Below are 12387 nucleotides of genomic sequence, written 5' to 3' on the forward strand. Positions count from 1 at the left end.
TTCATAGTGTTCAGTGAGTGAACATAATGAGTGTCCTAGTTAGGGTTTCTATTGCTGTGATGAAATACCAGGAGTAAGGAAACTTGGGGAGGAAGGGGTTTATTTGGTTTTCACTTCCACATCACGGATGATAACCGAAGGAAGTCAGGACAGGAACTCAAACAAGGCAGGCAAGAGCCTGGTGACAGGAGCCAATGCAGCCACGGCAGAGTGCTACTTCCTGGTGTTCTCTCTCTGGCCTGCTCAGTCTTCTTCCTCACAGAACCCAGGACCATCAGCCTAAGGATGACACCACCCACAATGGGCTGACCGTCCCCCATCAATCACTAATTAAGAAAACACCCTATAGGCTTGTCTACAGCCAGGTCTTCTGGATGCATTTCCTTAGTTGAGGTTTCTTCCTCTCAGATGACTTTAGCTTGTGTGAAGTTGACATAAAACTATCCAGCACACCAGATAAGTGCTCTAGCACTGAGCCACATCTCTATCCCGGATTCAGCTTTAGAACGTAGCTTCTAAGACCAGCGGAGAAGTTTGCCTAAGTTTTTTTTAGGTAACATTTGTATGAATCAGTTTTTATTTGAATGAGTGCTTGTGATAGTAGGCTTTGTTGTATAATATAAACAAGTATCATGGGGGTCTCCCTCCCCCATAGGTATACTGCCTGGGCAATTCCCAGGTTATTTTCTGATTTTGAAGATATCAAAGAAAGCATGAATGAGTTAGAGCATCAGCATGCTAGGCAGTGCCCCAAACATTTGTCAAATATTAGTCTGGTTAAGTTGGTAATTCGAACTTATACAGACTTATGAGAATATTTTTGGACCTACTTTAATGATTTTATTAATACATTTTATTATCACCATCAGTAATTTTGTTGTCACTGAGCATAGGTAGAATTTTAAAGGTTTCTGTAAATGAAAATACTGAAGAACATATTTTACTTCTCTTGTGTATGAAGCTTTCCCCCTTTTAAGCTATACTGGCAAAACCCTTCTGCTAGACAGCTTGCAGGAATCACAGTGGGTGGCAGAAACATTGAAAAGGAATTATAGAAAATGAGTGGTTATTAGTACTATTTGTTGAACTGAAAAATTAACTCGTAGCTTTTTTGTTAAGAGCTAGGGAGTGAGTAGGTTTGACTTGCTGGATTGTATCTTATGATGAGAATGTGTGCACTTTGCCTGTGAATGCTTTCATCCTCTGGCAGAAGTCTTTGTGACTTGGCATTAGGACAACAAGATATTTTGTGGATTTGATGATATGTCTCAGGTCGTTTTATGGGTATATGACAGACATTCATTTATGTCTTTGCAAATATTTATGGAGTGGCTACCATCAATGAGATAGATACAGTTGTATGTGCTGGAGGTAGAGAGAGTAAGATGGGTAAGAACCCTAGGCTGGTGGGATTTATATCTAGAATAGTGATGCAAGCAAACTTCTTCTGTGTCTGTTCAAGGTACCAGCATGGTATTTTAATAGGCTTACTTAAGGGTTCAAGTACTCTTCCTCCAAATACCTGTGTTATTAAACACAGACCAAAGACCTTTCAGAAAGCCCTGGGCAAACCTGAGTGACATCCATCACAGGTAAGGCAGCAGGTTAGTCTCCACGGCACAAGCAGCTCAGTGAGTCAACTGAGAACAACGTCCTTGCTATGAAAGGCAGACAGCTCAGCGGTGGTTTGGATAGGGCCTTTATTGTCAGGCCACAAATTGACATGGGTGCTGGGGAGAAGCATGTTGTGAAAACACAGATGACTCACTGCATGGCTGTGATCTGAGTACGCGCTCCTGACAGCTTCTGCTCAGGAGGTCTGGCTTGCTTGAAGATGAGAATTTGCTTTCAAGCACTAATTCCAGGGATGATGACATCTATCCATTTATCTATGGTGTCTATGTATCTATCTGTGTACCTATCCATCATCTATTCATCTATTTATGTATTATGTATCTATCTATATATATATATATATATACATCATCTATTTATATATGTATTGCATGCATGTATGTATGTACCTACCTATTTACCTAGCTATCATCTGTATGACATCTATTCATCAAACACACACATATGTATCTTGTCTATTTATGTGCTTTTATATATATTTGTGTACATGCATGTGTATGTGAGAAAGAAGGGGGGAAACAGATCATCTTAAAGCAACAAAGATCATTTCTCACGGAACTGTGTTCAGAATAAAGAAGTTGAGGCTGCAGTGTCTGCCAGCTTGATTAGATTATAATACCAGCACAATTGACTGCATACATTCCCCAATGTTAGCAGATATATTTTTCTAAACAGGAAGCTCTTAGAAGATGCTGAGGCTTACAAAGAGGCCATTTACAGATTTCTTATAAAGATAAATGTGGTCAATGTTAGTTTAGCTTAAGTTTCTTGGAGCAACTCTCACCCTTATAATCTTATAGACTCCAACCTCAGCTCGCAGGTCATGCCCATTTCTCTTTATTAGAGTGTAGAGAGACACAGATTCCTGAAGCTTGAGTATGGTGTATCATTTATCCTTCTTGGTAAAGCCCATCAAGCTGATCCTTACCACATAAGAAAGAGTTTTCAGCCTCGCTGGTCTGAACTCTCATCCCCTCCACAATTATACCGTGACACCACACATGCTAATGTCATATGTACATTCTTGGTTACCAGACACGTATATTGCTCTGTTCATTTTGATGCTTTGAACTTAATTCTTAAATATTGATATATAAATACATACCACTAGAATTTATTACAATTAAGAGTTTTTCACTCCAAGAGCTATTTTATGGGTTTGGGACTAATGGTACAGGTTTGTAATTCTAGCTGTTCAGGAGGCTGAGGCAGGAGGATTTCAAGTTCAAGGCCAGTCTATGCAACGTAAGACTCTGTCTCAAAGCAGAAGTAAAAATAAGAGTTGAAGAAATAGTTCAGTGGTAGAGCGCATTATTGACATTTGACAAATCCCTAGGCCCAGTCTACAGGCCTATAAAGAAAATACTACTTTGGTAACAAAACAAGTCATTACTTAGTCTCTGAGGAAGATCTTAGAGTAAGGAAGACTCTGATGGTTTGTGGCAAGTCCTGTGTTATTTAAAAATTGTTCTTCTGTAGCATACAGAAAAAGTATTTCAGTGTAAGTCTACACTTGATTGTGAATGACTAAGCATCGTCTACAGTGAAGACTGAGTGAAGAAAGTCAATTTTTTTTTTTCCAGGAGTAAATATAATCCTATTTTCACAAACCCTTCAGCCAAAGAATGCAGGAAGATTTTTAGCATTCTGTGAATTTTGTGATATTTATGGAGCCCAACAGAGCACATTTTCAGAGAGCTCGTCTCATAATAAGGAACGTTTATAGCTGGCATCTCCAAATTTGCGGCTTTATTTTAACATTCTGCTGTGCTGAGACGTTTTCATCAATCTGCTCAAGTTGGAAAAGTATAATTTCCTATGCTGGTGAGAAAGGTACTTTTTTGCAATGCCTTTCATGCATAGTTATAGCAGCAGAAGATTGATGTGAATTGATAATTTACTGAGAAATGGACAATAATTTCTGTCTGTCTCACTGTTGCTCTTGGGCACCAAAATTCTTTTCTTTTAGAAGTAGGAAACACAGAAGTGTATTAATCCGTACAGCAGCGTGTCTTAGCTTCAACACATGGAACAAGAATAGCTGTGGGGATGATACAGCTTGATATTTTAATCGGTCACAGTGAGCAAGCCTGTTTATTGACAAAGTAAGGAATCCATCTTGCTTACCTGTGGTTTCAGAAAGGAGCTTTACCTTTAAGAACACGTTTTACAGACTAGGGAGATATCTCAGTGGTTAAAGCCTGTGCTTTGCAAGTGTGAGTCTTCATGGAAGACTCCTGACAGCAACTTTGGGCCGCCACACACATGTATATGCAAATGCATGCATGCCCCTCTTACCTGAACATACATACATATGTGAACACACAAAAATAAGAATGTGCTTTACAGGCTAGAGAGATGGCTCAGTGGTTAAGAGCACTGTCTGCTCTTCCAAAGGACCCGGGTTCAATTCCCAGCACCCACATGGCAGCTTACAGCTGTCTGTAATACCCATTCCAAGGGACCTGATACCTTCACGCTAATGTACATAAAATAAAGATAAATAAATATTAAAAAAATAATGTGCTTTACAAGTTCTCAGTTAAGTTTATTGACAGAAGTTAGGTCATTTGTTAGTGTTAGTGAAGTTAGTGTTATTTTTGTCAACTCTGTTTTGTTGGTGATCAGAAAATTAAAATCATTTAAATAAAATTGGGAGCCCCAAATGGTGCTAAAGTAAAAAATGTGTATTTTTAGCTTGTGGTTATTTTAAAAATAGCTTCTCCAATATGACATTTTCATTACACCTTTTAATACATACTGCAAAATGTTCATGCACAAGTAGATAAACATATAGGATTTTATATAAATGCGATTACATATTCATACTTTATAACAATTATATTTTGTGGGCATTTTCTATTTTAATAGGTTCTTTAACATAATTCTAGTGACTATCACATGATATATGCACTATAATTTATCAAAAAAAACTTATATTTTCAGTTTGTTCCAGTTTTCTCTTTTATAAGGGATACTATGGTAATTAAATATACATTTATTATTTATAATTATCTCCCTAGAAAAATACCTAAAAATATTGTTCAATATGTTGATTATAGTTGTTATTTATTTCAAATTATACACACAATGATTATACTAAATCATATTTCTACTAATAGTGGACAGGAGTACCCATTTGCCCACCCCTAGTGAAACAGATTTTTCCTCTGGATTCTCATGTTTGTTAGGCAGTATGTTTGCTTTAATTTGATCCTGTTCCTGTGGTTTTAGTGAGACAGAATATCAGTCCATGTTCATACTGACCATCCGTCCCTCTCCACACTTATGTCCTTGCTGTATTCTCATTTGGGGGAATTTAGTTTTTCCTTATTACTCTCTGTTTAATAAGGGTATTTTCTTTTACTTGTTAGAGAAATATTAACAAAATTTTTTTCTAGTTCCATCATGTCTTTTAACTGTGTTTGTGGCTTCTTTGGCTATACAGGTTTTAACTTTAGCAATCAAGCCTTCTGCTTTTCTTATTTCTTGTTTGCATCTTATTTCTTGTTTAAAGCGGCTTCTCCTCCCCAAAGATTAGAAAAATATTTACCCACATACTTCTGTTATTTTATGTTTTCGTTTAGTGTTTTATCCATCTGGAATTGATTTTTTTGTGTAGTGTTAGACTGGAATTGGGTGTTTCACATACATGGTCACAGCTCTTCAAAGGATTTAAGGCCTCTGAATCTTGCCCTTCATTTTATTTTAAGAGAGTTCAGACTCTCTTGCTGGGCTCATGCTTTTCTCAAACAGATGTAGTTTAGTTTCTGCTGGTGGTGTGGCTTGAAATCCTGTTTGTGGCACACAGCAAACACGCCACGAGGATCTGGTGCTTCCTTTGGACAGGACAGGACAGAAATGTTGCAGGATGAAGCCATATTGTGGAATTAAAACAAAGGCTCAAGAGGCAGCATTACCCCCCCCAAATGTGGATGTGTGGTGTGTGTGTGACAGCTCTTAATGTTCTTGTGAAGGAGGAAAGGAGATGTTTGAATGGGTGTACCTCAAACTTGGACCAGAGAATCACCTCTGGACACTATTCTTTAGGCCTCCTCTCCTGGTCATTTTCAAAGATGCCGATTTAATTGCTCTGTATGGATATGAAGAATTAGTATTACAGGAACAGACAAACACATACATACCCTTCTCCAGTAATTCTCGTGTGGATTTTCTTCACTGTCTCTCGTGACACCATCCGCCTCATTTTTCTTGGTTGAGCATCAGATTCGAAGACTCATCTACCTAAATTTAATTTTATTATTCAGCAAGCTGCACAGTTCATGTAAATCATCCCAAGCAGGAGCTAAAATTTTCCCTCTTTACGAGTAGAAATTAAAAAAAAAATGTTTTTAAAGCTTGTCATGTCACAGTGATATTGGCGAATGCACTGTCACTTAATGCCACTGAAATGTTTTATTTCCTAAGTCCTACTAGTTTGCAGATTGTCCAAGACATGGAAAAATCTGGTGTTTGTCTTTGCCTTTGTGTTGTTTTGCCCCTTTTCCCTTACTGCTGCCAAGCAAGCCCTCCTAAATAGGGTAACAGTTATTAACCCAAACAATAAGGTCCTCACTGAAAAGCATCTAGAGTCACAAGAGTTATTTTGTGGTGTTATGTGAAGGTAAATTTCAGTGAGGTTGAAGGCATATATTATTAATGTCTAATGTCCACTTCTCTTGCGTCTGCCTGGTTGACATTGCTATGGGGTGTGTGTGTGTGTCACAGTTCTTGTTCCAAGTAGCTTAAAAATCATAATGCAGCTATTTCAAATACAGCTGCAATGTAACATTTCTTGACTCTTCCTCCTATGGTTTAACTTTCTGTATGCTTAACATAGAAGTTTTGAGACTTGTTCTACTTTTCCTGGCTGTTTTGAAAAATAGGAAATCTTGGGTTAACTTTCACACCCCAGGCAAGCAGAAAAATGGTCACAAATAGTTTTGGGTGAGCGTTTTGATTTCAGTCCTGTAACATGAAATAGACTATTTTGTTTTGCTACTAAGAATCATTTTTAATTTATTTTTAATATAACTTTTTTATTTATTACAGTTTATTCACTTTGTATCCCAGCTGTAGCTCTTCCCTATACCGCCCTTTCTCCCTCATTTTCTCCTATAACATGTCCCCAGTCTACTGATGGGGGTGGTCCTCCTCCCCTTCCATCTGACCCTAGCCTATCAGGTCTCATCAGGACTTTGTTTCATAGTCTTCCTCTGTAGCCTGGTAATACTAAGAGCCAGTTACTGAGTTCATGTCAGAGACAGCCCCTGTTCCCCTTACTAGGGTACCCATTTGGAGACTGAGCAGCCTTGGGCTACATGTACAGGGATTCTAGGTTATCTCCATGAATGTTCCTTGGTTGGAATATCAGTCTCAGAAAAGACGCCTGGGCCCAGATATTTTGGTTCTGTTGCTCTCCTTGTGGAGCTCCAGACCCTTCCAGGTCTTTCTATCTCCCCCTTTTTTCATGAGATTTCCTGTATTTTGCCCAAAGTTTGGCTATGAGTCTCAGCATCTGCTTTAATACCTTGCTGGGTGGAGTCTTTCTGAGGCCCTTTGTGGTAGGCTCCTGTCTTGTTCCTTGTTTTCACCTTCTTCCAATGTCTATCCCATTTGCCTTTCTGAATGAGGATTGATATCTTAGCCAGGGTCCTTCTTCTTGCTTAGCTTCTTTAGGTGTATATATTTTAGTATGATTATCCTATATTATTTGTCTAATATCTACTTATAAGTGAATGTATACCCTGTGTGTGTTTCTGCTTCTGGGATACCTCACTCAGGATGATCTTCTCTAGTTCCCACAATTTGTTGCAAATTTCATGATTTCTTTGTTTTTAATTTCTGAGTAGTATTACATTGTGTAAATGAAACTGAAAAGTTTCTGTAAAGCAAAGGACACTGTCATCAGAACAAAACGACAGCCTACAGATTAGGAAAGGATCTTCACCAGCCCTGTATCTAACAGAGGGCTAATATTCAGATTTTATATATATATATATATAAAACCCAAGAAGTTTAACAGTAACAAATCAAGTAATCCAATTAAAATATGGGGTACAGAGCTAAACAGATAATTCTCAATAGAGGAATATTGAATGACAGAGAAACACTTAAAGAAATGCTCAACATCCTTAGTCATCAGGGGAATGCAAATCAAAACAACCCTGAGATTTCACCTTATACCCAGAATGGCTAAAATAAAAAACTCAAGTGACAACATATACTGGAGTGGATATGGAGAAAGTAGAACCCTCCTCCATTGCTGGTGGGAATGTAAACTGGTACAACCACTTTGGAAATCAATCTGGCCCTTTCTCAGACAATTAGGAATAGTGCTACCTCAAGATCCAGCTATACCACTCCTAGGCATATATCCAAAGGTGCTCAAGTACACAACAAGGACATTTGCTCAACCATGTTTGTAGCAGCTTTATTCATAATAGCCAGAATCTGGAAATAACCCAGATGTCCCTCAATTGAGGAATGGATACAGAAATTGTGGCTAAGCATCAATTTTAATGACAGAAACAACTCTTCAAGCCAAACTATTGCTCCCAAGTTGTCTATATTTTAATGCAGAATTTAAGAGCCACTACCCCCTTCCCACTGAGGACTGGTCTTCCTCTTTTCATGCCACCCCTTGCACCTTCTGCCTGTTTTGAAGGAAAAAGAAATAATAGTTTCCTTGTGGGATGAGGGGGATGAGAAGATATGAGGGGAGACGCCTGATGTTACATCTCTACTTGGTGTTCTACTGTGCTCTTTTTCATTTAATCCAACAGTTCTCAACCTATGGGTCATATCCTCTTGAGGCTCATATATCAGATATCCTGTACATCAGATATGATTTGTAACAGTAGCAAAATTATAGTTATGGAGTAGCAACCAAAAATTTTTATGGTTGAGGGTCACTACAACATGAGGAAGTATATTAAAGGGTCACAGCATGAGCAAGGTTGAGAACCACTGCTCTAAACCAAGAGATGCTTGGCTCTAGGCAGGAAAGTGGAGGAGCTGATTTAAGTTCAGGTAGCTCTGTCTGCAAGGTTTGTCCCAGTGCTGAGCCATCTGGCTGAGACTTTAGAGCTCATCTAGCCCGGCCTCTTTATCTGATATCCAAATGGGCATGCTGCATATGAGAGGTTGCTGTTATTCAAATAGCTCTCTCTGCCATCAGAGACCATGCTAGACATGTTCCGTACACTGTCTGATCTAATGTGCAGATTAGAGATCACACTGTGGATGGACGTGATACAGCCTGTAAGCCATCCCAGGACTGGGACTCTCCCCAGCCCATTTCCCTGCTGTGTCACCATTTGCTTTATTGCTTGAAAGAGGTGAAGTGACATTCCGGAGATCATCGGGTCTCTTGTGACAGAACAGTCTAGACTTTGGATTTCCTGATTGCCGGCTGTCTGCTTTTTCTACCGTTTCCTGGTAGGTACCCTCTGACAGCAGTGAAATAAGGTGGGGAGCCAACCATGAGTGTCAGGGCACTCTGCAGTCCCTGATGCCACCACACCCCCAAGCCCAGCCAAGAGTATCTTGGTAAAGTGCTAGGACAGTTGTCCCTTCTAGAAGTCAGATGTAGAAGTATCTTTGAGACTCATGGCTCTTGATAAGACATGATTCAATGCAGTTGTCTTTTAAAATTCAATACTGGTGAGCACTGGGTGTGATAAATCAGAAGAGGTGTTTACAATGATTTCTTTTGTAAGTTTCATTAAACTCTAGTCACAGTTAAAGTTATTCACTCCCTGAGATTATTTTAAAAGTTTCTGTGTTGTGAAGAGGAACATGTCAAAACGTGGTGAAAATAGTTCTTTTCTCAGAAATGCTGGAAGCATCTTTCAGTTTAAGCAAGTTTCCAGTGCAGTGTGTATAATAAATCACCTGTCTGTGCTTCAGGACTGTCAGCCACAGAATGGAAAACTAGCACTTATGAAAGGATCAAGTACTGAAATAAAAATAATCTGCCTTTGAATCATCACATGGCTTCCATAAATCACAGTGGTTTTCTGGAAGAAATTGGTTGCTATCTTTGTTGAATGAGCAGCAAGGGCTCTTGACCTTTGATAGGGGAACGGAGGGTGTTGCTCCCCTCGGCACTTACTGAGAACCGGCAGAGCACGTGGAGGGAAGGTGGGCAGCATAATGGGAGGAGAACCAGAAGATGCAGGAAGACCTTGTCCCTGCCCTCATGGAGATTAATGGCTATGGCAAGCCAAGCCAAGGATCCTAAATCTCAAGTTCCTTCTTTCCAATTTCACACCCTGCCTCACATCCAGTCTGAGCTGTGTTTTGGTCCTGTGCGAAAGATAAGACATAGGGATTCTTCAGTATTTGATGGAGAACGATGTGGTGTTTCTGTGCCTAATGCATGTACTTAGGCTGCGTTATAAACAAAACATCTTTTACCACCCTGTCAATGGACTATCTGGTCAGCTGAAACATTCAGGGTTGCTAAAAATTAAAGATAAAATTGTAAAAGCCCCTATTTATGCACAGGAGCTGGGATTTTGCCTATCTAGAAAAATCCAAGCTAAAGGCACATACTTAATACTTGCAAAGAATGACGCGTGGTTACATGGGGACACATATCCAAGAGCTCTTGCCCAGAGTTCATTAACATCATTTAACTTACCTGCGTGTCACAGTGTCACCAGTCACAAAATCAAGACAATACTGTTTTGGGTCACAGGGGGATCCCTTTTGGTCTTGTCTGTCTAAATATATCTTGATTGTGCTGTTTCACTTCCTGTTTGAATTCTTTTCTATGAGATGGTTATAAATAATGGGTGCCACCCTTCGAGATCTGCATTGGTACTCACGTGGGTAAGTGGGGTCCTCTCTGTGCCCCTCCTGCTGGAATCGAACCTGTGCTCTCCATGACATGATTAAGGAGGGTCATTTTGTAGGTTAGTGATTCTTTTGGGTATTGTTTCTGGCTATGCTAAAGGAAAAGAATGGGTTGGTGTCCAGAGATATGAACAAAAGCTTTAGCTATTTATATCTCTGAACATTTATTTTTTTCTAACAATAAGGTTCCCTGAAGTTTTTGTGCAGTTTGCATTGGAAAATACTTAAGCATGAAATGAGAACTGTCATTGGAAAATGGATTGGCAGGGAATGAAAATTACCACCATCACCACCACCATCACTAACACCGTCACCATCATCATCACCACTTTCACAGTCAGTGGCTTAAAGATTGCAAATGGCCAGCTGAGCACTCTTGGCAGTTGATGGACACTGGGGTAGGAGGAGTGAGTTTTCTTCAGGAATGCGGCTTCCTGAAAACGTTGCTCACATTTTCAGTGGATGGCCCGCACCACATGTGTACACACATGCAACCCAGTGGGTTATGAAGAAACAAAAGAGAGGGGGGATATTAAGTGGGGAAGTGGATATGGGGATGATGTGTAGGAGCAATTAACTATGGTGAACAGGAGTGGATATGATCAAAATGCATTGTCTACATGTATGAAATTAAAATAGAGATAAAATAATTTTAAACATTACATTATTATTATTATTGTCTTCTTTGTTCTCCTCTCATGTTCAAATCTTCTCTGCTAAAAAACAAAGCTTTGTGCTTAAATTATAGCCATTTAACAGTACCTACTACGTGCAAGGTACAATTCCCCTGAAACAAACACTGGAGAACCATGACAAGAAACAATAGAAGCAGCTTCATTCTTTGGCTAACATCACAAGTAGGAAGAAGGATGTGTGTTTGGTTGGGTTTTGCTTTACCATGTGAATATTCTTTCTTGTAGGGAGTGTTGGAGAGTTTCCTGGGCACGGCTGTCTCTGGAGCCATCTTTTGCCTTTTTGCGGGTCAACCGCTCACCATCTTGAGCAGCACGGGACCTGTTTTGGTGTTTGAGAGACTTCTGTTTAATTTCAGCAAGTATGTGTTGGTCTGTGTGTCAGTCTGTCTATCTGTCTAGTTATTTGACCTCCTATGTTGTTCCATCTGGATAAAGCACAGAATAGCAATGAAATAGACCCAAGAATCTGCCAAAATATACTGGGGTGATAAGATTTGGAAGTCAAAAGTGCCTTAATGATTAAGTTGTCCAGAGCTTAGTTCACAAGAGGCCCATCTGTTGTGCTTTCTGCTCATTCCTTCCCAATAATTCTCTTCCTTATTGCCTTGCTTCATGTCTGGAGGGATGACTCCCAAGGACTAAAAGCCCCAGATTCCTTTGCCCTCCAGGGCTTCCTGCTGGCTTAGATAATGAAGAGAGAGCAGAGTTTCAGGATGTCTCTTTCTCCCATCATTCCCTGCTTTCAGCACAGCAGCCTGCCTTGCTTGCTGACACTGGTCCCTGTCAGGTGGCCTCTCTAGCCTAGTTTTAGCAACCCAGGCTCTTGTAACTCCATTCCCTGTCTGACCTTTACAAACCCAAGATTGATCATGGCTTCCTGCTCTAGTTAGCTCTGAGTGCCTCCACATTGCCATGTTAAGGGTAGGGGGAGTTAGGCTTTTGTAAGTAGACTGATTATTTTGTTTTCCTTGGATCCCAACTAAAAATGTCCTTTTCTGCCATGATACTGAATCAGGGAAGAAACGAAATAACTTGTGCTAGGTCGCATGGTTTGTTAATGAAAGAAACTTGATATTCTTAGTCATTGGTTCTGAACTCCAGTTCTCCTGTTCTTCACTATAGATAGCTTCCAGTATCCAGATTAATAATTTCGTTTAGAAATTGCATGATCATTTTAAATGAGGGATGGAATATT

At 39.6% G+C, this 12387-nt stretch overlaps 1 protein-coding gene across 7 annotated transcripts in view; it reads left to right on the forward strand.

Moving 5' to 3' along the window:
• The window catches only part of Slc4a4 (solute carrier family 4 member 4), a 426516-nt gene that overhangs the window by 322472 nt on the left and 91657 nt on the right, over positions 1-12387 (forward strand). For all 7 annotated transcript variants that reach the window (XM_060381236.1, XM_060381237.1, XM_060381238.1 and 4 more), the window contains one exon: positions 11418-11551. In XM_060381236.1, coding sequence (XP_060237219.1) covers positions 11418-11551 — 134 coding nt within the window. The remainder of the gene's footprint in view (positions 1-11417; positions 11552-12387) is intronic.

Source organism: Meriones unguiculatus, chromosome 3 (genome assembly GCF_030254825.1).
Source record: "Meriones unguiculatus strain TT.TT164.6M chromosome 3, Bangor_MerUng_6.1, whole genome shotgun sequence".
NCBI lineage: Eukaryota > Metazoa > Chordata > Mammalia > Rodentia > Muridae > Meriones > Meriones unguiculatus.